At 39.6% G+C, this 26,773-nt stretch overlaps 3 protein-coding genes across 4 annotated transcripts; 2 read left to right on the forward strand and 1 right to left on the reverse strand.

The window, feature by feature from the left end:
• Nucleotides 1-2,948: 2,948 nt before the first annotated feature.
• LOC306867219 (NADH dehydrogenase [ubiquinone] 1 alpha subcomplex assembly factor 3-like) lies at nt 2,949-3,729 on the reverse strand (the record flags this gene model as incomplete). The annotated part of the gene is made up of 3 exons (XM_079412811.1): nt 3,615-3,729; nt 3,199-3,394; nt 2,949-3,023 (listed from the first exon to the last, which is right to left on the reverse strand). Exons 1-3 carry the CDS (start codon nt 3,701-3,703, stop codon nt 2,949-2,951), a joined length of 360 nt encoding a protein of 119 aa, XP_079268937.1. The 5' UTR covers nt 3,704-3,729.
• Nucleotides 3,730-3,787: 58 nt separating this feature from the next.
• Nucleotides 3,788-16,682, forward strand: LOC306867714 (NCK-interacting protein with SH3 domain-like). Its single transcript, XM_079413547.1, has 12 exons — nt 3,788-4,347; nt 4,945-5,057; nt 5,784-6,046; nt 6,124-6,695; nt 6,774-6,944; nt 8,241-8,327; nt 13,581-13,719; nt 13,796-13,876; nt 13,951-14,079; nt 14,179-14,271; nt 14,700-14,872; nt 15,501-16,682. The coding sequence occupies exons 1-12, from the start codon at nt 4,177-4,179 to the stop codon at nt 15,711-15,713; spliced, it is 2,205 nt and encodes a 734-aa protein (XP_079269673.1). The 5' UTR covers nt 3,788-4,176; the 3' UTR covers nt 15,714-16,682.
• A 204-nt stretch (nt 16,683-16,886) lies between these two features.
• On the forward strand, nt 16,887-26,588 carry LOC306867232 (mitochondrial carnitine/acylcarnitine carrier protein-like). 2 transcript variants are annotated; one of them, XM_079412833.1, is made up of 9 exons: nt 16,887-17,116; nt 22,391-22,483; nt 22,559-22,686; nt 22,779-22,869; nt 22,942-23,059; nt 23,776-23,848; nt 23,930-24,039; nt 24,684-24,808; nt 26,130-26,588. In XM_079412833.1, exons 1-9 carry the CDS (start codon nt 17,015-17,017, stop codon nt 26,190-26,192), a joined length of 903 nt encoding a protein of 300 aa, XP_079268959.1. In that variant the 5' UTR covers nt 16,887-17,014; the 3' UTR covers nt 26,193-26,588. The 2 variants fall into 2 exon arrangements, with proteins under 2 accessions (XP_079268959.1, XP_079268958.1); XM_079412832.1 differs by having other exon boundaries at nt 16,894-17,116; nt 22,779-23,059; nt 26,130-26,584.
• Nucleotides 26,589-26,773: the final 185 nt, after the last annotated feature.

Consider the following 26,773-nt stretch of genomic DNA (forward strand, 5'->3'; position numbering starts at 1 on the left):
ATCCTTATGCTTCCGGATGCTGAAGAATTGTCTCTGGTGGATTTTATTAATCGAGTCCTCCAAGTAATGGGTTCCAGTTTCAATGTGGGTGAAGCGGACAATGAATCTACATGCCTGGCTAGTGGTCCAGACCACACCAGTCCTCGGAAGTTGGTTTCGAACAGCGTTGACTTGGGGGTTAAGGTTGCTGACTCTGCTATAACATCTGTCCGGTCAGCACTGAAATCTGTTTTGCACCCTCCGTTTTCAGCTCCCCGAGTCAATCTGATCCTCAGCTCAGAATCCACGGCCACATACCACTCAAGCCAACCGTCGTCCATGGCCAACGCAAGTCTGCACCCGCTGTTCGGTCTGGGCGAGCTGCCGCAGGGCTTCGTCAGGTAACGTTCACTCCTCTATTCTCATGAGTGATGTGGGTCTCCCAGGTGAAGCCTGACACAGGTGTATCGCTCCGCAGACTCAGTGCTGTCTATGGGAACAGCTACCTGCTAAACCGGCGCGTGGCTGAAATCCTGATGGAGGACGGGTGAGTGGCGGCGGTGCGATCCGAGGGCGAGGTGAGCACACACAACCTTCCCCTGATAGCACACATACATCACGGAGATGTCTGCATGACGCCTGGAAGATGTATTTTTTTAGAGCATTTGCTCCTCTGCAATACGTCTATAGGACATTTCCAGATGTCAAATAGACATCTATTAGATGTCTTTAAGTTCTCTGAACTCAATGATGAAATGCCTTAACTGAAAATTGAGTGTTTAATCTTATTTTTATACATTACTGACACTCTATCCTCCAATTTGATACTGTTAAGCTGCTTTGACACAATCTGTATTGTTAAAAGCGCTATATAAATAAAGCTGACTTGACTTTAAGATGTTTATGATTTAGACTGTATGTAAAACTAGCACACGTACATCACAGAGATGTCTATTTGATGTCTGCATTTACATCTGCAAGATGTATTTTTAGGGTGTTTGCTCATCTGCAATACGTCTATAGGACGTTTCCTTTTAGATGTCAAATAGACGTCTATTAGATGTCTCTAAGATGGTTTAGAATATGTGTAAAACTGACATCTTACAGACGTCTGTCAGATGTTTGTACACAGAAGATGCTTTCCAGGTCAAGAGATCTTTAACAGACGTCTAGCAGATGATCTGGATCATCATCACACAATCCCAATAACCATGATCTGACTGCGTTTACGCCTCGACGAAGGTCTTCTGCTGTAAGCAGCTGATCTGTGACCCGAGCTACATGTCGGAGCGTGTAAAGAAAGTTGCTCGCGTCATCTGCTTACTCAACCACCCCATCAAAAACACCCACGACGCCAACTCCTGCCAGATCGTCATCCCGCAGACACCTCAACCGGAAGTCAGGTGAGCCACGGAAACTGCTTGAAGTAGAAAACACTGGGGTATTCTATTTCAACTTAAAAAGTTTCCTGCATTTGATGTCTTCCATCCTATGCACATTAAATATGGTAAGAGAAGCTCAAATGCTTGACGTGCAAGAACCAGTAATGTTTGTTTTTGCAAATCAAGCACATGTGTACAGCTCAGGCCCGGCTCCAGAATCAAATCACTGAGGATGCTTCTTAAATTATTGAGGGTGCTCTAACCTCTATATATACAGGTCCTTCTCAAAAAATTTGCATATTGTGATAAAGTTAATTATTTTCTGTAATGTACTGATAAACATTAGACTTTCATATATTTTAGATTCATTATAACACAACTGAAGTAGTTCAAGCCTTTTATTGTTTTAATATTGATGATTTTGGCATACAGATCATGAAAACCCAAAATTCCTATCTCAAAAAATTAGCATATTTCATCCGACCAATAAAAGAAAAGTGTTTTTAATACAAAAAAAGTCAACCTTCAAATAATTATGTTCAGTTATGCACTCAATACTTGGTCGGGAATCCTTTTGCAGAAATGACTGCTTCAATGCGGCGTGGCATGGAGGCAATCAGCCTGTGGCACTGCTGAGGTGTTATGGAGGCCCAGGATGCTTCGATAGCGGCCTTAAGCTCATCCAGAGTGTTGGGTCTTGCGTCTCTCAACTTCCTCTTCACAATATCCCACAGATTCTCTATGGGGTTCAGGTCAGGACAGTTGGCAGGCCAATTGAGCACAGTAATACCATGGTCAGTAAACCATTTACCAGTGGTTTTGGCACTGTGAGCAGGTGCCAGGTCGTGCTGAAAAATGAAATCTTCATCTCCATAAAGCTTTTCAGCAGATGGAAGCATGAAGTGCTCCAAAATCTCCTGATCGCTAGCTGCATTGACCCTGCCCTTGATAAAACACAGTGGACCAACACCAGCATCACTGACTGTGGGTACTTGACACTGGACTTCAGGCATTTTGGCATTTCCCTCTCCCCAGTCTTCCTCCAGACTCTGGCACCTTGATTTCCGAATGACATGCAAAATTTGCTTTCATCCGAAAAAAGTACTTTGGACCACTGAGCAACAGTCCAGTGCTGCTTCTCTGTAGCCCAGGTCAGGCGCTTCTGCCGCTGTTTCTGGTTCAAAAGTGGCTTGACCTGGGGAATGCGGCACCTGTAGCCCATTTCCTGCACACGCCTGTACACGGTGGCTCTGGATGTTTCTACTCCAGACTCAGTCCACTGCTTCCGCAGGTCCCCCAAGGTCTGGAATCGGTCCTTCTCCACAATCTTCCTCAGGGTCCGGTCACCTCTTCTCGTTGTGCTGCGTTTTCTGCCACACTTTTTCCTTCCCACAGACTTCCCACTGAGGTGCCTTGATACAGCACTCTGGGAACAGCCTATTCGTTCAGAAACTTCTTTCTGTGTCTTACCCTGTTGTGAGGTGTGATGTATTCTAAACGAGCGCAGAGATGGTGTTTACCGTGTCCTGAACCTCCACAGCGATGCCCTTGTTCTTCAGGAAGCTCCGCAGTGCTCAACCGTAGTGTTTACTCACCGATGCGAGGCTCCAGCAGATAAAACAGAGACAAACTCTCCACTGTGATGTCAGTGTGACAGCCCACCTGCAACAACACTTACATAGTGAACACACACACACACACACTCTCTCTCTCTCTGTCTGTCACACACACACTCTCTCTCTCTCTGTCTGTCACACACACACTCTCTCTCTGTCTCTGTCTCTCTGTCTGTCACACACACACTCTCTCTCTGTCTGTCACACACACACTCTCTCACGTTCCACTGCAGGATGGCGGGCGGCAGCACAGCGCAGGGTCCGAGCACGGTGTTGCCGGTGATGTTGAATCCCCGCGGGCTGTAGCTGTAGATCACGGCTCCCGCGGCGGGGTTCTTCTGCATCAGAGTCACGGTGGTCCTCTGGTACAGCTCGTCATCAGCGGGACCGAGCCTGTGGCCCCGCCCCGGAGTCACTCTACACACCGGAGACCACCACACTGAACACCGTATCCCACAATGCACTGTGCCTGACCTTATACAGACTAAAAATACCACTTTTACTTTAAAACAAAATCATTTTATACACAGACACACTTATGTCGGAGATCACCGCGCAGCGCGAGCATAATAAGGTCACGTGACAGTCTGAGCAGTATTTACTGTAGTACACTATACTGAACCCCGCTCGCGCTTACCGGCTCAGCGCGGGAACAAGCCTCAAACCGAGCCGCAGTCCGTGAACGGATCCCGGTGACAGCAGCCTCGCGCAGCTAGCGGCGGTCATGACGCGCGGAACTCACGCGCTCGCTCGGGCGCGCGCAGACGGACACATTTCACTGACGCGCACTGCCGATGTCAACATCCGGTTAAGGCTAGAAGCGCGAGACAGCTGCAGCTACTGCGCATGCGCACACCAATACAGCGTTATATTTCTCACACTGTACAACAATAATTACTGTTCTTGCATTACTGAAAGGGATAGGCTTAGGGTTGGGGTAGACGTTAATAAAACACAATTTGTGTCAAATCTCTTCCTCTTTCAGTTATTTTGATCTGAAATCGATGAGCATCTCGGTGTTCCTGTGAATCAGACTCTGAGCTCGATTATTCTTCCTTGAGGGCGCGTGAACGTTTGTGCGCGCGCCCGGTGTGGTGTAAACGGGGCTGCGCTTTGCAGAGCCGCGCGTTCACATGATCTGAGCACGTTATGATCGCGCGTCTTTCGTTTATATCGCTTCTTAACGCGTCGGTAACGCGATGTATCGCTCGCTGTTCTCCTTCAGCTCTGCGGAGCGGAACGCGCTGCGCTTCCCCGCGGGAGAGAGCTTCCTCGTGCTCGAGCGCAGCAGCGCGCACTGGTGGCTCGCGACGCGCTGCAGCTCCGGAGAGACGGGATACATCCCCGCCGCTTACATCGAGAAAATACCGGTGAGGTCTCTCACTATACACTCACACTCACTCACACACACACACACACACACACACACACACACACACACACACACACACACACATGTTGGTTTATGAGGACTCTCCATAGGCGTAATGGTTTTTATACTGAACAAACTGTGTGTGCTATTGCCCTACACCAACCCTACACCTAAACTTAGCCTCACAGGAGACTTTGTGCATTTTTAGATTTTCAAAAAAACACCATTTAGTATGTTTTTTTTTTTAAGCCTTTTGAATTACGGGGACATAGGCAGTGTCCTCATAAACCACCTTCATATTGTAATACCTCTGTCATACCCATGTCATTATACACATTTGTGTCCTCATAAACCACATAAACATGCGCGCGCACACACACACACACACACACACACACACACACACACACGCGCGCGCACTCACTCACTCACACACACTCGCGCACGCACACACACATACACACTCACACACACACACACACACGCACACTCACTCACACGCTGTTCATCCGCTGGGTTGTGCATCGTGATGATGATGATGGTGATGATGATGATGGTGATGATGATGGCGATGATGATGGTGATGTCTCATCAGGCTCCAGAGCAGGACGAGGTTCTGCAGTCTATTGATCGAGCCATTGAAGCCATTCACAACGTGGCCATGACCAACGGAGGCAAATACAACCTGGAGCAGAGAAACATCCTGCAGTGAGTCCAGAGCCACATATTCACAGACTGATCGTTTATTTTATTAGGAAGTCAAATTATATTTCTACTTTTATATTATGTATTATTATTATATTTGATATGAATATTTTGTCTTGTATTACATTTTTATATAATATTGAATATATACATACTTTTTTTTTTTTTTTGTAGTATTTCATTTCTTGTAAAATGTCTTTATGTTGTTACATTTGTCTAGTTAATATTACTATATTTATGTAATATCATAGTTAATATTTATATCTTTACATATTATATTTTTTTATATAGCATCATATTTACAGATTAATATTGTAATATTTTTGTAATACATTAAATTTTATTTTTATGTTTTATTTATTACACGTCTAGTTTATGGAATGATTAAATTTTTATATTATTATTTTTTTTATTCTTATATATTTATATATTATATTAATATATTCTTATATCATATTATATTATATTTACATATTTGTTTTTATTTTTATCGTATTATTTCCATTTTAATATTACACAGTTTTTGTGTTTTTAATATTTACTATTATATTGTTAAATTAAGAATAATAAATAGTAATGATAAATATTATATAAATAGGATATATTACCCACTTTTATTTTGTTATATTTTTTTATTTTTGTATTATATCAACTTTTATATTTATTATGTTTTCATATTTTATTACATTTACATGTGTGTTTTTTATGTATATCCGTGACACTCCACAGGAAGTTGATCCACCACAGGAAGGAGACTGTGTCCTGCAGAAGCCCGACTCCATCGGGTCACCAGCAGAAGATCCCATCCTCCTCCAGCGAGGTGTCTCTGAGCCGCGTGCCGCCCAACGGTCTGAGCCGAGCCTACAGCTGCGAGCCGGCGTCCCAGCGTCCCGCTAGCGTTCCTGGACTCTATCAGGTTCCTCCTCAGCCTCGCAGAGCGGTGCCCGAGACTCCGCCGCCTCCGGAGAAACATCGCGAATCACGACGCACCAGTGAGTGCGCAAACCAGCAGCGACCGATACGCTTGCGTTACGCCTGAGTGAACGTGTCTCTCTTTGTCTCTCTACAGATCCAGAAGTGCCACTGAGAGTCTCCTCCACAAGCCCCAGCCCCGCACCTCCCACTGGACCCTCTCTGTCTGTCAGCTCCGCCTCCTTAGACTCCAGCTCCTCCCAGTCGGGTGTTTCCTCAGTTAGTCTTCCCAGCATCAGCAGCACTCCGCCCCCCGTGCCAAAACGAGGCAAGGCTCCGCCCCCTCCTATCCCTGACCGATCCCCTCAGGAAGAGCCTTCAAGAAAGAGCTCACTGGCTCCGCCCCCTCCTGTGCCTGACCACTCCCCTTCTCCAGACCCTTCGAAGACCCAGCCAATCGGTAAACAGCCTGCCGCCGAACACCAATTGGATGCAGAGTGGCTGCTGGCTCCCCCTGCTCCTCTCAGCCCTCCCGGTAGCCCCACCCTGTCTGCAGCCATTCCCGTGACGATTGGAGTGGAACTGATCGAACTGGTGCGCAAGAACACGGGCCTTAGTTACGAGCTGTCACGGGTTGCCGTGGGCGTGGTGGTGGGTCACCTGCAGAGCACATTGCCGAGGGTGACGACAGACCTGGAGCAGGTGCTGCTGTCGCTGGTGGAGAGTAAGGTTAGTAGCTGCGTGACTAGTCGGGGTGTTCTGTTGTTGGCTCAGCTGCTGAAGCATTTGTTGGGTTTGTGTCGTTAGGATCTGGGCGCGGCCCTGCCGATCGGCCAGGTGTGTCACGATGAGCAGCGGCTGCAGGTGATCTTTAGCGATCTGGCGCGACACCGCGACGACTCGCAGCAGCGCAGCTGGGCTCTGTACGAAGATCATGCGCTCATCGCATGTTACCTGGAGGAGTTACTGCAGATACTGGTGAGATCAACCCATTCTCACGGCAATTTGCAATTCATATTTTAAGTGGTGGCTAATTCGTACTTTTTGTGAAACATCATACGTATTTTACGAGGTGGTAAAATTCAAAATTTTTGTGAAACATTATACGTATTTAATGAGGTGGCAAATTCGTAGAAAATTTTACTTTTTGTGAAACATCGTACATATTTTACGAGGTGGCAAATTTGTAGAAATTCATGCTTTTTGTGAAACGTACGTATTTTATGAGGTGGCAAATTCGTTGAAATTTTTACTTTTTGTGAAACGTATGTATTTTACGAGGTGGCAAATTCATACTTTTTGTGAAACACCGTGTGTATTTTATGAAGTGGCAAATTCATAGGAATTAGTATACAAAATATATTCATAGGGCCCTATAATTATAATAAATTTTTTGTGATAATAAAAATAGTGAACAATAGCTATTAAAATGACTTAGCAATGATGCAATAATTAGTTCAAATAAAGTATCAAAAGCAAGAAATCATATGGTTTTATTGAACAAAACTGTTAAAATACATAATGTATTATAAACAATAGAGCTAATGTACATTATGCATTACAACACAGGCCTGCAGGGGGCGCCGACGGCCTGACGATTATTATTACAGATTACTGCGCAATCTAATCCTTAGATTAGATTTCTTTAGGACAGAAATGCTACAGCCGCTGTAATTAAATGAACATGTGGACATCAAACCATGTAACTCAGAGTGAGGGTTTGAGCTTTTATTTTGAAAACGAGATGTATTCTCCTGTGTTTGCATAGATTTATAAATGATTTATCTTAGAAATCTGATGAAATGGAGCACGTTGTGTTCCCAGATGAACGTTATAATAAACCCAAACTCACAACAGCATGCAGAGATGAGTTTGAGACGCTCCACATGTAAATGATACCAGTTTCTGTGGAGCTGCTGTGAACGGAGCCGCTGTGAGACGCACAAGCTTAACCTACATGCTTCTTGCACTCTATGCTGCACTTTACTTTTGCTTTAAAAAAGGTTTTCGTAGAAATTTGGATTTCATTTGGTTTAATAAAATATTCTTAAGTAAAATTGTTGATTTTTTTGTGTGGGAAATTAATCGTTTAGATTAATCGATTCATCGATAAATTAGTCGATAGATTAATCGAAATAAAAATAGTAATTAGTGGCAGCCCTAGAAATAGCGTTGGGGAGACATATTCGTATAGCATTACATCTGAATGAATGAATAGCTTCATTGTCATTGCAAGCAGAGCAATGTGTATATAATTATGTGTGTTTCTTTCAGACTGATGCGGATCCTGAGGTGTGTAAGAAGATGTGTCGCGTGAACGAGTATGAGGCGATTCTGTCGCTGGTGTCGTATTATCAGATGGTGAGTCGCTCTAATGACGTCATCATGTGAGATAATAGAGGCTCAGTTTGCCCTCCGACCCCACAGATCAGATATCGTTATAGTTATTATTGTAGTAATTGTTATGGTTATTGTTACTGTTATAGTTATAGTTGTTGTTATGGTTATCGTTATTGTTATAGTTATTGTCGTTGTTATGGTTATCATTACTGTTATGGTTATCGTTATAGTTGTTGTTATGGTTATCGTTACTGTTATAGTTATAGTTGTTATGGTTATCGTTACTGTTATAGTTGTTGTTATGGTTATCGTTACTGTTATAGTTATAGATGTTGTTATGTTATTGTTACTGTTATAGTTGTTGTTATGTTATCGTTACTGTTATAGTTGTTGTTGTTATGGTTATCGTTACTGTTATAGTTGTTGTTGTTATGGTTATCGTTACTGTTATAGTTGTTGTTGTTATGGTTATCGTTACTGTTATAGTTGTTGTTGTTATGGTTATCGTTACTGTTATAGTTGTTGTTGTTATGGTTATCGTTACTGTTATAGTTGTTGTTGTTGTTATGGTTATCGTTACTGTTATAGTTGTTGTTGTTGTTATGGTTATCGTTACTGTTATAGTTGTTGTTGTTATGGTTATCGTTACTGTTATAGTTGTTGTTGTTATGGTTATCGTTACTGTTATAGTTATAGTTGTTGTTATGGTTATCGTTACTGTTATAGTTGTTGTTATGGTTATCGTTACTGTTATGGTTATCGTTATAGTTGTTGTTATGGTTATCGTTACTGTTATAGTTATAGTTGTTGTTATGGTTATCGTTACTGTTATAGTTATAGTTGTTGTTATGGTTATCGTTACTGTTATAGTTGTTGTTATGGTTATCGTTACTGTTATAGTTGTTGTTATGGTTATCGTTACTGTTATAGTTGTAGTTGTTGTTATGGTTATCGTTACTGTTGTAGTTGTTGTTATGGTTATCGTTATAGTTGTAGTTGTTGTTATGGTTATCGTTACTGTTATAGTTGTTGTTATGGTTATCGTTACTGTTATAGTTGTTGTTATGGTTATCGTTACTGTTATAGTTATAGATGTTGTTATGGTTATCGTTACTGTTATAGTTATAGATGTTGTTATGGTTATCGTTACTGTTAGTTATAGTTGTTGTTATGGTTATCGTTACTGTTATAGCTGTTGTTATGGTTATCGTTACTGTTATAGTTATAGATGTTGTTATGGATATTGTTACTGTTATAGTTGTAGTTATGTTATCGTTACTGTTATATAGTTATTGTAGTTGTTGTTATGGTTATCGTTACTGTTATAGTTGTAGTTGTTGTTATGGTTATCGTTACTGTTATAGTTGTAGTTGTTGTTATGGTTATCGTTACTGTTATAGTTGTAGTTGTTGTTATGGTTATCGTTACTGTTATAGTTGTTGTTGTTATGGTTATCGTTACTGTTATAGTTATAGATGTTGTTATGGTTATCGTTACTGTTATAGTTATAGTTGTTGTTATGGTTATCGTTACTGTTATAGTTATAGATGTTGTTATGGTTATCGTTACTGTTATAGTTGTAGTTGTTGTTATGGTTATCGTTACTGTTATAGTTGTTGTTATGGTTATCGTTACTGTTATAGTTATAGATGTTGTTATGGTTATCGTTACTGTTATAGTTATAGATGTTGTTATGGTTATCGTTACTGTTATAGCTGTTGTTATGGTTATCGTTACTGTTATAGTTATAGATGTTGTTATGGATATTGTTACTGTTATAGTTGTAGTTATGTTATCGTTACTGTTATATAGTTATTGTAGTTGTTGTTATGGTTATCGTTACTGTTATAGTTGTAGTTGTTGTTATGGTTATCGTTACTGTTATAGTTGTAGTTGTTGTTATGGTTATCGTTACTGTTATAGTTGTTGTTGTTATGGTTATCGTTACTGTTATAGTTATAGATGTTGTTATGGTTATCGTTACTGTTATAGTTATAGATGTTGTTATGGTTATCGTTACTGTTATAGTTGTTGTTATAGTTATCGTTACTGTTATAGTTGTTATGCTTATCGTTACTGTTATAGTTATAGTTGTTGTTATGCTTATCGTTACTGTTATAGTTATAGTTGTTGTTATGCTTATCGTTACTGTTGTAGTTGTTGTTATGGTTATCGTTACTGTTATAGTTAAAGATGTTGTTATGGTTATCGTTACTGTTATAGTTATAGTTGTTGTTATGGTTATCGTTACTTTTATAGTTATAGTTGTTATGGTTATCGTTACTTTTATAGTTGTTGTTATGGTTATCGTTACTGTTACAGTTATAGTTGTTGTTATGCTTATCGTTACTGTTATAGTTATAGTTGTTGTTATGCTTATCGTTACTGTTATAGTTGTTGTTATGCTTATCGTTACTGTTATAGTTGTTGTTATGGTTATCGTTACTTTTATAGTTATAGTTGTTGTTATGTTATCGTTACTGTTATAGTTATAGTTGTTGTTATGTTATCGTTACTGTTATAGTTATAGTTGTTGTTATGTTATCGTTACTGTTATAGTTATAGTTGTTGTTATGGTTATAGTTGTTGTTATGTTATCGTTACTGTTATAGTTATAGATGTTGTTATGGTTATCGTTACTGTTATAGTTGTTGTTATGTTATCGTTACTGTTATAGTTATAGATGTTATGGTTATCGTTACTGTTATAGTTATAGTTGTTGTTATGGTTATCGTTACTGTTATAGTTGTTGTTATGGTTATCGTTACTGTTACAGTTATAGTTGTTGTTGTTGTTATGGTTATCGTTACTGTTACAGTTATAGTTGTTGTTGTTATGGTTATCGTTACTGTTATAGATGTTGTTATGGTTATCGTTACTGTTACAGTTATAGTTGTTGTTATGGTTATCGTTACTGTTATTGTTATGGTTATCGTTACTGTTATAGTTATAGATGTTGTTATGGTTATCGTTACTGTTATAGTTATAGTTGTTGTTATGGTTATCGTTACTGTTATAGTTATAGATGTTGTTATGGATATTGTTACTGTTATAGTTGTAGTTATGTTATCGTTACTGTTATATAGTTATTGTAGTTGTTGTTATGGTTATCGTTACTGTTATAGTTGTAGTTGTTGTTATGGTTATCGTTACTGTTATAGTTGTAGTTGTTGTTATGGTTATCGTTACTGTTATAGTTGTAGTTGTTGTTATGGTTATCGTTACTGTTATAGTTGTTGTTGTTATGGTTATCGTTACTGTTATAGTTGTTGTTATGTTTATCGTTACTGTTATAGTTATAGATGTTGTTATGGTTATCGTTACTGTTATAGTTATAGTTGTTGTTATGGTTATCGTTACTGTTATAGTTGTTGTTATAGTTATCGTTACTGTTATAGTTGTTATGCTTATCGTTACTGTTATAGTTGTTATGCTTATCGTTACTGTTATAGTTGTTATGCTTATCGTTACTGTTATAGTTATAGTTGTTATGCTTATCGTTACTGTTATAGTTATAGTTGTTGTTATGCTTATCGTTACTGTTGTAGTTGTTGTTATGGTTATCGTTACTGTTATAGTTAAAGATGTTGTTATGGTTATCGTTACTGTTATAGTTAAAGATGTTGTTATGGTTATCGTTACTGTTATAGTTATAGTTGTTGTTATGGTTATCGTTACTTTTATAGTTGTTGTTGTTATGTTATCGTTACTGTTATAGTTATAGATGTTGTTATGGTTATCGTTACTGTTATAGTTATAGTTGTTGTTATGGTTATCGTTACTGTTATAGTTGTTATAGTTATCGTTACTGTTATAGTTGTTATGCTTATCGTTACTGTTATAGTTATAGTTGTTGTTATGCTTATCGTTACTGTTATAGTTATAGTTGTTGTTATGCTTATCGTTACTGTTGTAGTTGTTGTTATGGTTATCGTTACTGTTATAGTTAAAGATGTTGTTATGGTTATCGTTACTGTTATAGTTATAGTTGTTGTTATGGTTATCGTTACTTTTATAGTTATAGTTGTTATGGTTATCGTTACTTTTATAGTTGTTGTTATGGTTATCGTTACTGTTATAGTTATAGTTGTTGTTATGCTTATCGTTACTGTTATAGTTGTTGTTATGGTTATCGTTACTGTTATAGTTGTTGTTATGGTTATCGTTACTTTTATAGTTATAGTTGTTATGTTATCGTTACTGTTATAGTTGTTGTTATGGTTATCGTTACTTTTATAGTTATAGTTATTGTTATGTTATCGTTACTGTTATAGTTATAGTTGTTGTTATGTTATCGTTACTGTTATAGTTATAGTTGTTGTTATGTTATCGTTACTGTTATAGTTATAGTTGTTGTTATGTTATCGTTACTGTTATAGTTATAGTTGTTGTTATGGTTATCGTTACTGTAGATGTTGTTATGGTTATCGTTACTGTTATAGTTGTTGTTATGTTATCGTTACTGTTATAGTTATAGATGTTATGGTTATCGTTACTGTTATAGTTATAGATGTTATGGTTATCGTTACTGTTATAGTTGTTGTTATGGTTATCGTTACTGTTATAGTTGTTGTTATGGTTATCGTTACTGTTATAGTTGTTGTTATGGTTATCGTTACTGTTATAGTTGTTGTTATGGTTATCGTTACTGTTATAGTTGTTGTTATGGTTATCGTTACTGTTATAGATGTTGTTATGGTTATCGTTACTGTTATAGTTGTTGTTATGGTTATCGTTACTGTTATAGTTGTTGTTATGGTTATCGTTACTGTTATAGTTGTTGTTATGGTTATCGTTACTGTTATAGTTGTTGTTATGGTTATCGTTACTGTTATAGATGTTGTTATGGTTATCGTTACTGTTATAGTTATAGATGTTGTTATGGTTATCGTTACTGTTATAGTTATAGATGTTGTTATGGTTATCGTTACTGTTATAGTTGTTGTTATGGTTATCGTTACTGTTATAGTTGTTGTTATGGTTATCGTTACTGTTATAGTTGTTGTTGTTATGGTTATCGTTACTGTTATAGTTATAGATGTTGTTATGGTTATCGTTACTGTTACAGTTATAGTTGTTGTTATGGTTATCGTTACTGTTATTGTTATGGTTATCGTTACTGTTATAGTTATAGATGTTGTTATGGTTATCGTTACTGTTATAGTTATAGTTGTTGTTATGGTTATCGTTACTTTTATAGTTATAGTTGTTATGTAGTGATTGTTTGTAGCGTGAGCAGTATTTTGCGCGTCAGTAACGCGTGATATCGTTCAGGAGCACCGCGTGTCGCTGCGGCTGCTGCTGCTGAAGGTGTTCGGGGCGATGTGCGGTCTGGAAGCGGCGCTGATCTCCACCCTCCTGAACTCTGTCCTGAGCATGGAGCTGGCGAGGGACCTGCAGACGGACACTCGGGGTGAGTCCGGCTCGGGCTCCAGCTCCAGCTCCGGCTCTGTGTGTCTGTGCGCAACTGACGTGTGTTTTGTGTGCAGAGCATGAGAAGATGTGCTACAGTGCGCTGCTGATGGCCATGATCTTCTGCAGGGGCGAGCAGATCCCGCTGCATCACTACGGTAAGAGACACGCTCGTGCCGCTGGACGCTTGAATGCTGCTGACTGCAGACTGACCTGTCCCTCTCTATCTCAGAGCATCTCAACAGCGCTTTCCTGCGGTTTCTGCTGGACGTGATTGAGGACGGCTTGCCCTCCGACCCCACAGAGCAGCTGCCGGACCTCTTCATCAACCTGCTGCTGGCCTTCAACCTGCACCTGAGCGGTACCACACACACACACACACACACACCGCAGAACCAGCCAGTGTGTCGCTCTCTGTCTTACTCTTGACCTGTGCTTGTATGTTTGCTGCCCCCTGCAGTACCGGAGAGCAACATGGTGATGCAGGCGCTGATCAAGAGACACAATGTTAAGATTCTCACTGAGAAACTCATGTTACTGCTTAACAGAGGAGGTGACACACTCTCACACACACACACACACACACACACACGTTGGTTTTTGTGGTTTATGGGGACTCTCCATAGGCGTAATGGTTTTTATACTGAACAAACTGTGTGTGCTATTGCCCTACACCAACCCTACACCTAAACTTAGCCCTCACAGGAGACTTTGTGCATTTTTAGATTTTCAAAAAAACACCATTTAGTATGTTTTTTTTTTTTTTTTTAAGCCTTTTGAATTACGGGGACATAGGCAGTGTCCTCATAAACCACCTTCATATTGTAATACCTCTGTCATACCCATGTCATTATACACATTTGTGTCCTCATAAACCACATAAACATGCACACACACACACACACTCACTCATTTCACAGTAGAGCTGCCGCAGTGATTTACTGACACTGTGTGTGTGTGTGTGTGTGTGTGTGTGTATAGAGGACCCGGTGTGTGTGTTTGATCACGCTCCTCCTGCGCCGCACTCAGTGCTCAAATTCCTGCAAGATGTGTTCTCCAGTCGAGACACATCTGATATCTTCTACCGCACCGACCTGATGGTGATGATCGACATCGCAGTGAGACAGATCTCAGACCTGTCACCTGGTGATAGAGTGAGACGTGCTTCACACACACACTATAACTATAACCACAACTATAATAACTATTAACTATAGCTACAGTAACTATAACTACAATAACTATAGTAACTATAACCATAACTATAATAACTATTAACTATAGCTACAGTAACTATAACTACAATAACTATAGTAACTATAACCATAACTATAACAGTAACTAGAACCATAACTATAATAACTATAACTATAGGAACTAGAACCATAACTATAATCATAGCTACAGTAACTATAACATAACTGATAATCATAACAATAACTAACCATAACTATAGTAACTATAATGATAACTACAATGATTATAACATTAACTATAGTAACTATAACCATAATTATGGTAATTATAACCATAAATATAATGATAACTATTACTATAATAACTATAACATAACTATTGTAACTATAATCCTAACTATAGTAATTATAACTATAACCATAACAATAATAACAAATAACATAACTGTAATAACTAATAATCACAACTCCAGTAACTGAGGATAAGTGCACCTAATATGATTAATGTGTTGCTAGCTGTAATGCTAATGATGAATGCAGCTGGTAAGCTTGTGTTGTGCTGTGTTCATCTGCTCTGGATGCTCAGATGCGGATGGAGTATCTGTCTCTCATGCTGGCCATCATGCGCTCCACTGACTATCTGGAGCACCGGCACCGGCTGAGCGACCTGCAGGCGGCGCTGCAGAGGATCCTGGGAGAAGAAGAGGATTGTGGGGAGGATCAGGGCTCCAGCAGAGCCATGGACAAACTCATCGTGCAGCAGATCTACCAGGAGTTTCCTCAGATCTCCAGAAGCTGATTAACTCCCTGCTAGTGCTAGTGTTCCAGCGCAGTTCCTCCGCCAGCTTTAATGACCCCCCGCTGTCCTCCAGCACTTCAGTGTTCATCTGTCTAGCACAGAGTTTGTGCTGCTGTCAGCTGTGCTAAACAGTCTAGTTTTCCTCTTATGCTTTTGTTCAAGGGAAACGGTAACAATATATTTTCTTAACGCTGAAACACTAATAAAATGCTGCCATCCTAATGCACCTCAAATATGTGCCTGTGTTATATGTGACAGAGGCATTAAAATACAAAGTGAAGAGTAATTAACCCATTTAACCCCACCGCTCACGATAGAGACCGTAGAGAAGCTTTTCATTTATAAAGATCTAAAACCTTACCGACTGATGCTTTAGTGCACTTCCTGCAAATATGGAAACAATAAAGGGTCTCAGTTAAATATGTGCCGTGTCACATGACCAGAGCAGATTACTTCCTGTTTGCACCTTGAGCAGATGATGACTGCATCAAAGCTCCAAAATAAAAGGCTAGTAAAGTGTGTTAACATAAACATATGGCACAGATTTTTGGTACACATTATCTTTAAGGTGTCTAGTATTAATATATTAATTCACAGTTCTTAAATTTAGTTGACTGGTCATAGAATGAATAAACATCTTGATGGTCATAATAGTGACCGCTGGGATAACAGTGAACTTATAAATCCAGTTACAGTTACTGAACATTTCACTTGAATGTTGCAATCACAAATAAAAAAATTCAAATGTTACAAATAAGTTGCAATATTGATGTTGAAACAGTGGTAGCTCTAATATAAAAATGTGATATGTTACAATAAAGTAACAAGTTTGAAATATGTTGATGGTTGTATTTTACTTTTTTTTACTTCTGTCTCTGTATTCCTATCAGTGCTGTATAAGAGTTTTTATGCATAATAGTAACCCTAGGATGTGATCAAACAGATTAAAGCAGCTGGGCTGAGATATATAATAATTATGACTGCAGAAATGTGTTAATTCAGTACACACATGATTGTGACCGACCATAAAACAATTTTTCACACACACAAAATAATGATTATTTCTAAGGGTTATTTATAACATCATTGGATATTTTCATGTCAGGAAAAACGGGATTTAATGGGTTAATAAGAGAATTATGATATAGGCCCCGCCCATCTCCTGCGTCACGTGCTCTACGGGTGCGCCGGTGAAATAGTTCCGGGTGTGTTTGTGGGTGAAAGGTCGCATCTGACACAGAGGAGACAGAAAGCATCTGAGTGTTTCTGCCGGAGTTCTGTGAGACTGGACCGAGCTGACCATGTCGAAGCAGCAGCAGATCAGTCCAGTGAAGAACTTCTTCGCCGGAGGATTCGGAGGAGTGTGTTTAGTGTTCGCCGGACACCCGCTGGACACCATCAAAGTAACTCACACACACTCTTATTACTCTCACTATACTCTATCAGATCATAACCGGCTTCATATACTCTCTTATTACTCTCACTATTCTCTATCAGATCATAACCGGCTTCATATACTCTCTTATTACTCTCACTATTCTCTATCAGATCATAACCGGCTTCATATACTCTCTTATTACTCTCACTATTCTCTATCAGATCATAACCGGCTTCATATACTCTCTTATTACTCTCACTATTCTCTATCAGATCATAACCTGCTTCATATACACTCTTAATACTCTCACTATACTCTATCAGATCATAACCTGCTTCATATACACTCTTATTACTCTCACTATACTCTATCAGATCATAACCGGCTTCATATACACTCTTATTACTCTCACTATACTCTATCAGATCATAACCTGCTTCATATACACTCTTAATACTCTCACTATACTCTATCAGATCATAACCTGCTTCATATACTCTCTTATTACTCTCACTATACTCTATCAGATCAGAACCGGCTTCATATACACTCTTATTACTCTCACTATACTCTATCAGATCATAACCTGCTTCATATACTCTCTTATTACTCTCAGTATACTCTATCAGATCAGAACCGGCTTCATATACACTCTTATTACTCTCACTATACTCTATCAGATCAGAACCGGCTTCATATACACTCTTATTACTCTCACTATACTCTATCAGATCATAACCTGCTTCATATACTCTCTTATTACTCTCAGTATACTCTATCAGATCAGAACCGGCTTCATATACTCTCTTATTACTCTCACTATACTCTATCAGATCATAACCTGCTTCATATACTCTCTTATTACTCTCACTATTCTCTATCAGATCATAACCGGCTTCATATACTCTCTTATTACTCTCACTATTCTCTATCAGATCATAACCTGCTTCATATACACTCTTAATACTCTCACTATACTCTATCAGATCATAACCTGCTTCATATACACTCTTATTACTCTCACTATACTCTATCAGATCATAACCGGCTTCATATACACTCTTATTACTCTCACTATACTCTATCAGATCATAACCTGCTTCATATACACTCTTAATACTCTCACTATACTCTATCAGATCATAACCTGCTTCATATACTCTCTTATTACTCTCACTATACTCTATCAGATCAGAACCGGCTTCATATACTCTCTTATTACTCTCACTATACTCTATCAGATCAGAACCGGCTTCATATACACTCTTATTACTCTCACTATACTCTATCAGATCATAACCTGCTTCATATACTCTCTTATTACTCTCAGTATACTCTATCAGATCAGAACCGGCTTCATATACACTCTTATTACTCTCACTATACTCTATCAGATCATAACCGGCTTCATATACACTCTTATTACTCTCACTATACTCTATCAGATCATAACCGGCTTCATGTACTCTCTTATTACTCTCAGTATACTCTATCAGATCAGAACCTGCTTCATATACACTCTTATTACTCTCACTATTCTCTATCAGATCATAACCGGCTTCATATACTCTCTTATTACTCTCACTATACTCTATCAGATCATAACCGGCTTCATGTACTCTCTTATTACTCTCAGTATACTCTATCAGATCAGAACCTGCTTCATATACTCTCTTATTACTCTCACTATACTCTATCAGATCAGAACCGGCTTCATATACTCTCTTATTACTCTCAGTATACTCTATCAGATCAGAACCTGCTTCATATACTCTCTTATTACTCTCACTATACTCTATCAGATCAGAACCTGCTTCATATACTCTCTTATTACTCTCACTATACTCTATCAGATCAGAACCTGCTTCATATACTCTCTTATTACTCTCACTATACTCTATCAGATCATAACCGGCTTCATATACACTCTTATTACTCTCACTATACTCTATCAGATCATAACCGGCTTCATATACTCTCTTATTACTCTCAGTATACTCTATCAGATCATAACCTGCTTCATATACACTTTTATTACTCTCACTATACTCTATCAGATCAGAACCTGCTTCATATACTCTCTTATTACTCTCACTATACTCTATCACAGTGTTACTCAATGCGCGGCTCGCGAGCCTCATGCGGCTCGCCAAGCTTTACTTTGTGGCTCGCATGGCAGTAAATAATATGATATGATCATGCAGTAAATACAGATATTTCACAAAAACATTAAAAACAAGCAGGGCTATAACATAACCCATTAAAATACTCACACCATGTCTAAACCGGACGCGAGTTGCGCGATCCGATAAAAGGCAATAGAACCCATCAGAGTATGTGAGTGGAGCGGAGTGAGAGCGGAGCGGAGTGAGAGCGGAGCGGAGTGGGAGCGGAGGGGAGTGAGAGCGGAGCGGAGTGAGAGCGGAGCGGAGCGGAGTGAGATCGGAGCGGAGTGTGAGCGGAGGGGAGTGAGAGCGGAGCGGAGTGAGATCGGAGCGGAGTGAGATCGGAGCGGAGTGAGATCGGAGCGGAGGGGAGTGAGAGCGGAGCGGAGTGAGAGCGGAGCGGAGTGAGATCGGAGCGGAGTGTGAGCGGAGGGGAGTGAGAGCGGAGCGGAGTGAGAGCGGAGCGGAGTGTGAGCGGAGGGGAGTGAGAGCGGAGCGGAGTGAGATCGCAGCGGAGTGAGATCGCAGCGGAGTGTGAGCGGTGCGGTGTAATTTTGAATGGAGAGAGGAACAGATTTTTTTAAAAGTCGGAGCGTCGTGGTTTTCACTCGTTCCAAGAGCTCTCCACCACCGCTCCAGCACGAGTACAATTCATGCCAACTACCTGTAATATAACTGCATATTTAGCAAGAATTCACGTTAAACATATTTAGCTAGCTTGATAGAGATGGATAACTCAAATAAAAAAGAATGTGAAGGCTATGATGACGTGAGCGGGAAGTTATAGTTATTTTCATCAGAAACAAAATTGGCACTGTAAAAAGCAGCAGGTATACCTTTTAATGCTGATTTTAGCTTGTCATGTGGTAGGAAGCTGGAGCGGAGTGATTATTAAATGCTCGGAGCACGGAGAGGAAATTGTTGGCGCTCCACTTCGCTCACATACTCTGGAACCCATTGATGTTGTCTACACTGATGCCTCGTTCTATTTATGACGAACTGTACTGGCACTATGTTCAAATGATTTGCAATGGTTGCTTTTTCGTGTCAAGTGTTGACAGACTTTTAGCGCAGCGGGCCGCGGCTCGACAACTGGTCTGGTCTGGTGTAAACACGGCCAGACAGTGCTCTATTACAAAGAATTTAGCGTCTGCCAAATGACTAAATGTAAATGTAAATCTCTGTGTCAAAACAGACCCGAATGCATTCTCAGGGGTAAAGTGCTATGAATTTAATGGATTTGATATATATATATATATATATATGTATATGTATATGTATATGTGTGTGTGTGTTTTAGTTTTTTTGAGACAAACCCTGGCCTTGTGACCTTTGACACAGATCTGTCTGTGTCTTATTGACATTATGTGTCATGCAGTGTTGAGGGTTTTAGTAAAGTAATGCATAGGGGCAGTCGTGGCCTAATGGATAGAGAGTTGGACTTGTAACCTGAAGGTCGTGGGTTCAAGTCTCAGGTCCGGCAGGGATTGTAGGTGGGGGGAGTGAATAACCAGCGCTCTCTCCACCCTCAATACCACGGCACTGAACCCCCAACTGCTCCCCGGGCACCGCAGCATAAAATGGCTGCCCACTGCTCCGGGTGTGCTTTCACTACTGAGTGTACACTTGGATGGGTTAAATGCAGAGCACAAATTCTGAGTATGGGTCACCAAACTTGGCCACACACCACTTCCCTTTCCCTTTTACTTGTTAATTTAGAAGGAAATATCTGAGTTCCTGTGTTTCTGATGTATTGAGTGACAGCTCTGGTGTTGAGAGAAATCAGGAGTAAGTGTAGAGTGTTGTGTGTGAACATGATCTTACTGTAGTTCTAGACTAAATATCAACATGATCTTACTGTAGTTCTAGACTAAATATCATCATCATCTTACTGTAGTTCTAGACTAAATATCTACATGATCTTACTGTAGTTCTAGACTAAATATCTACATGATCTTACTGTAGTTCTAGACTAAATATCGACATGATCTTACTGTAGTTCTAGACTAAATATCGACATGATCTTACTGTAGTTCTAGACTAAATATCGACATGATCTTACTGTAGTTCTAGACTAAATATCGACATGATCTTACTGTAGTTCTAGACTAAATATCGACATGATCTTACTGTAGTTCTAGACTAAATATCGACATGATCTTACTGTAGTTCTAGACTAAATATCGACATGATCTTACTGTAGTTCTAGACTAAATATCGACATGATCTTACTGTAGTTCTAGACTAAATATCGACATGCTCTTACTGTAGTTCTAGACTAAATATCTACATGATCTTACTGTAGTTCTAGACTAAATATCAACATGCTCTTACTGTAGTTCTAGACTAAATATCAACATGCTCTTACTGTAGTTCTAGACTAAATATCTACATGATCTTACTGTAGTTCTAGACTAAATATCAACATGATCTTACTGTAGTTCTAGACTAAATATCTACATGATCTTACTGTAGTTCTAGACTAAATATCAACATGATCTTATTGTAGTTCTAGACTAAATATCTACATGATCTTACTGTAGTTCTAGACTAAATATCAACATGTATTTACTCATCTCACCTGCACTAAAACACATTCAGTGTTCCTCACAATCAATAAAAACAGTCAAATACAAACTCAGAATATTATACAAACCTGCAATAATTAAATATGATAAATAACACAAATATTATTTATGTATCTAATCCCATTTTATTAATCTTCGATGATCCAGTTCACCCATACTAATAATCAGAAATAACACATTTGTGTTTGATTGTAGTTATTGCTGAATAGTGTTGATCTTTCTTCTCCTGCGTCATATTCTTCATGTGATTAGTTTGAGCGGCGCCCTCTACTGTACAGACCTGAATCTACATTTCCTTCAGTCTGAGCCGGATTCACTTCACTTTTGGTGTGAAAGGGCTTTATGTTTGTAAAAGAAGAACTTTTAATATTAAAAACAAACAAGCAAGCCCTGCCCAGATTTACAAAGTAACTCAAAAGTAACATAACGCATTACTTTACATAAAAAAAGTAACTAAGTAATTTAACTAGTTACTTTTTTAGGGAGTCATGCAACATTGTAACGCATTCCTTGTGAAAGTGCTGTTGTCGTGTGACGTCTGCGCAGGTGCGACTGCAGACGCAGCCCAGGCCCGGTCCAGGAGAGTCTGCGCTGTACCGAGGGACGCTCGATTGCTTCAGGAAGACACTGGCCAAAGAGGTGCGAGCGACTCGGAGCTGTGTGTGTGCTGAGCACAGACGGCCGGACTGACCCGTGTGTGTGTGTGTGTGGCAGGGGGTCCGGGGTCTGTATAAGGGCATGTTGGCGCCCATCATCGGAGTCACGCCCATGTTCGCCGTCTGCTTCTTCGGCTTCGGACTCGGCAAAAAACTGCAGCAGAAAACACCGGACGACGTCCTGACGTGAGCTGCTGGAGACATTCAGATGTGTTGAGTGTGTCACAAGTGTGTTTCCTCACCGTTTTTGTGTGTGTGTGTGTGTGTGTGTGTGTCAGGTATCCGCAGCTGTTTGCGGCCGGGATGCTGTCAGGTGTCTTCACTACGGCCATCATGGCTCCAGGAGAGAGGATCAAATGTCTGCTGCAGGTGAGACTCGCACTCATGAGTGTGTGTGTGTGTGTGTGTGTGTGTGTGTGTAACGTGAGTGCATGTGTTCAGATCCAAGCGGCATCAGGGCAGGTGAAGTACACGGGGCCGATGGACTGCGTCAAGCAGCTGTACCGAGAGAATGGCATCCGCAGCATCTATAAAGGAACGGCTCTGACACTCATGAGAGGTATACACACACATCAGTACACACACACACACCTGCAGAGTGAGACGCTTTTACATCCATTACATAAGCAGTAACACTCAGACAGAGTTACACACAGCACATGCTACAGACTACTCACAGGACACAACAAATGACACAATCCTGATACACACACTGATATCTGACCCTGGACCCCAAAACCAGTCATGAGGGTCAGTTTTTTTAAAATTGAGATGTATGCATCATCTGAAAGCTGAATAAATAATATTTCCATTGATGTATGGTTTGTTATGATAGGACAATATTTGTCTGAGATACAACTATTAGAAAATCTGGAATCTGAGGGAGCAAAAAAATCTAAATATTGAGAAAATCTCCTTTAAAGTTGTTCAAATGAAGTTCTTAGCAATGCATATTAATAATCAAAAATGAAGTTTTAATATATTTTATATACTAATGATTTTTGGCATAAAAGAAAAATGGATAATTTTGACCCATACAATGTATTGTCTATTGCTACAAATATACCCCAGTGACTTAAAACTGAAGTTTTACAAATATTAAGATGAATAGAGGAAAAACATAACTGATGTACATCACCATAACTCACCAGCAGATTGATTACGTTCTACACATTTTCTGAAATGATATGTTAAAAATATGTAAATGAGGCATTCTCAGGCTCATATGAACACGTGAATATTCAGATGATTGACAGCTGTCACTCTGTGTATCAGACGTGCCGGCCAGTGGGATGTACTTCATGACGTACGAGTGGATAAAGAGTGCACTCACGCCGGAGGGCAGGAGGTCAGCCGGTCACATGACCACTCTGCTGCATAATTACACATACAGACATGCCCTACATTGATCCTGTGTGTGTGTCTCCAGCCCGTCGGAGCTCAGTGTTCCCAGTGTTCTGTTTGCTGGTGGGATGGCGGGGATCTTTAACTGGGCCGTGGCGATTCCTCCAGACGTGCTGAAGTCTCGCTTCCAGACAGGTGTGTGTGAGAAGCAGTGTTGGGGAGCAGATCTGGGCGTCTGCAGCCAGTCTGATGGTGTGTGTGTGTGTGTGTGTGTGTGTGTGTTTCTGTCTCTGTGTGTGTGTGTGTGTGTGTGTGTGTGTGTGTGTGTGTGTGTGTGTGTGTCTGTCTGTCTGTCTGTGTGTCTGTCTGTCTGTCTGTCTGTCTGTCTGTCTGTCTGTCTGTCTGTCTGTCTGTCTGTCTGTGTGTGTGTGTGTGTGTCTGTCTGTCTGTCTGTCTGTCTGTCTGTGTGTCTGTCTGTGTGTGTGTGTGTGTGTGTTTCTGTCTCTGTGTGTGTGTGTGTGTGTGTGTGTGTGTGTGTGTGTGTTTCTGTCTCTGTGTGTGTGTGTGTGTGTGTGTGTTTGCGTGTCTGTTTGCATGTGTGTGTGTGTGTGTCTGTCTGTGTGTGTGTGTGTGTGTGTGTGTGTGTGTCTGTCTGTCTGTGTGTGTGTGTGTGTGTGTATCTGTCTCTGTGTGTGTGTCTGTATCTGTGTTTCTGTGTGTGTGTGTGTGTGTCTGTCTGTCTGTCTGTGTGTGTGTGTGTGTGTGTGTGTGTGTGTGTGTGTTTCTGTCTCTGTGTGTGTGTGTGTGTGTGTGTGTGTGTGTGTGTGTTCTGTCCGCAGCTCCAGAGGGCAAATATCCCAGCGGCTTCCGGGATGTCCTGAGAGAGCTGATCCGGGAGGAGGGCATCGGCTCGCTCTATAAAGGCTTTACCGCTGTGATGCTGCGAGCGTTTCCAGCGAACGCGGTACGACACGCTCTCATGAACACACACAGGTCACACGAGGGTCAGAGTGGGTCACGCTTCATCACACACCCTACATTTAGTGCCCAACTCCAGTGACTGTATCACATCTTCACCATTTATTCTTTTGTTTTATTGTTATTTATTATTTTAAAATGACCTTTGCCTTCAGGGTTTTTTATTCTTATAGATTTCTCTTTTATTTTGGCGATACTACAATAGTCACCATGAATTAACTTAAAATACTACGATATAACGCAGTTTAACTGCAGAAATCATGGTGGATTGTCATGAATGTCACAATACAGAAAATCCCCATGGTCTCAAAAATAAGCTTTATTTTCTTTATGCAAAATCTTTTTTTTTAATTCAATTATTTTTTTCTTTTGGTTTTTGGGGTGAAATATACAAAAGGCCATCTCCACCACATAAGAAACAAATATAATGCTTTGATAAATCATGATTATGTCAAAATTTAGACACCAAGTCATAATTATGGGATAAAGGTTGAAATTATTACATAAATCTAAATTGCCATAATTTTGCCCTTTTATGCGATAATAATGATTGTGTGCTGTGATTTTTGCCTTTTTATCTCATGATTTAGTATGTCATTTTAATCTCATGATTTTGACATATCTTATAATCGACTTAGTATGTCATAATTTTGACCTTTTATCTCATAATTTACTTTATCATAATTTTAATTTTAATTGCATTATTACCTCATAATTGACTGTAATAAATGTGACTTTAAATCTCATTATTTTAACGTTTTTTCTCATAATTATGACTTAATGTTATTTTTACATTTTATCTTTTAATTGACTGTTTATCATAAATATGACTTTCTAATCTCACAATTTTAAATTTAAGTCATATATAATATATATGGCTGTTATAATTTTTGTATTTTTCTCACAACTGGCTATTTATCTCATAATTATGACTTTAAATCAAATGATTTCGACCTTTTCTCATAATTATAACTTACTGTTATCATTTTTACATTTTATCTCATAATTGGATGTTTGTCATAATTTACTTTTTAAATCTCATTATTTCCTCCTTTTTTGACAAAATCATGACTTAAGTTACAATTTTTACATTTCATCTCGTAATTGGCTGTTTATCTCATAATTATGACTTAGTATGGCATGATTATTTTGTCCTCGTGTGTCAGAAATAGACTTCCATAGCAGATGGATGTGTTTTCCGGAGATGTTTCCATATAGAAGCTGAATACAGTCAGGACGGCCCAAGGCGCATCCGCCTGCCCCAGTTACAGCGGGTCAATAGCGCTGACCGCTCTCTCTCTCTTCAGGCCTGTTTCCTGGGCTTTGAGCTGGCCATGAAGTTTCTGAACTGGCTCGCTCCAGATCTGTGACCCCGAGGAACCGGACCGGAGGTGAACGTGAGCACGATTGCGCTGCGAGACGCTGTATGGATCGATACGGACATGTCTCGCTGCTTTATGATTTATTCCAGAGGATTTTAATCTGTAGTCAGTGCCTTATAACAGACTGTGAACCGATTTCTGCCTTCAGGGAAGCTGAATGTTTATCATGTAAATCAAACCGTCTAACAGCTAGCAAAGCTGTGTCTGTACATTAGCATTCGTCCGTTTACAGCATCATCTGCCTTCGGCCCTCACGACAGCAACTCAGGACACAGTCAAGGCCTGTTTTAATTGTTTTGTTCATTATGTTTAATTAACAGTTATTATCACCCACATCATGTACATAAATGTATATTGATCATTTTCGTATGATCTGTGAGTATTGATTTGTCTCTCATTAGTGTCCCTGCAGCACAGAAGCAGTCATCAGTAACACAGGTATATCTGTAGCAATAGACAACAATACATTGTATGGATCAAAATTATACATTTCTCTTTTATGACAAAAATCATTAGGATATTAAGATCATGTTCCATCAAGATATTTAGTACATTTCTTACTGTAAATA

This window comes from Barbus barbus, assembly GCF_936440315.1.
Source record: "Barbus barbus genome assembly, chromosome: 49".
Lineage (NCBI taxonomy): Eukaryota > Metazoa > Chordata > Actinopteri > Cypriniformes > Cyprinidae > Barbus > Barbus barbus.

Excerpts from the sequence above, each read along its gene's own strand:
- LOC306867714 (XM_079413547.1), top strand. The coding sequence starts at position 4,177 with ATGTATCGCTCGCTGTTCTCCTTCAGCTCTGCGGAGCGGAACGCGCTG. Across the intron at positions 4,348-4,944 it reads CTTACATCGAGAAAATACCG|GCTCCAGAGCAGGACGAGGT; the intron begins GTGAGGTCTCTC and ends ATGTCTCATCAG. Across the intron at positions 6,945-8,240 it reads AGGAGTTACTGCAGATACTG|ACTGATGCGGATCCTGAGGT; the intron begins GTGAGATCAACC and ends TGTTTCTTTCAG.
- LOC306867232 (XM_079412832.1), top strand. The coding sequence starts at position 17,015 with ATGTCGAAGCAGCAGCAGATCAGTCCAGTGAAGAACTTCTTCGCCGGA. Across the intron at positions 23,849-23,929 it reads CTCACGCCGGAGGGCAGGAG|CCCGTCGGAGCTCAGTGTTC; the intron begins GTCAGCCGGTCA and ends GTGTGTCTCCAG. Across the intron at positions 24,040-24,683 it reads GAAGTCTCGCTTCCAGACAG|CTCCAGAGGGCAAATATCCC; the intron begins GTGTGTGTGAGA and ends TTCTGTCCGCAG.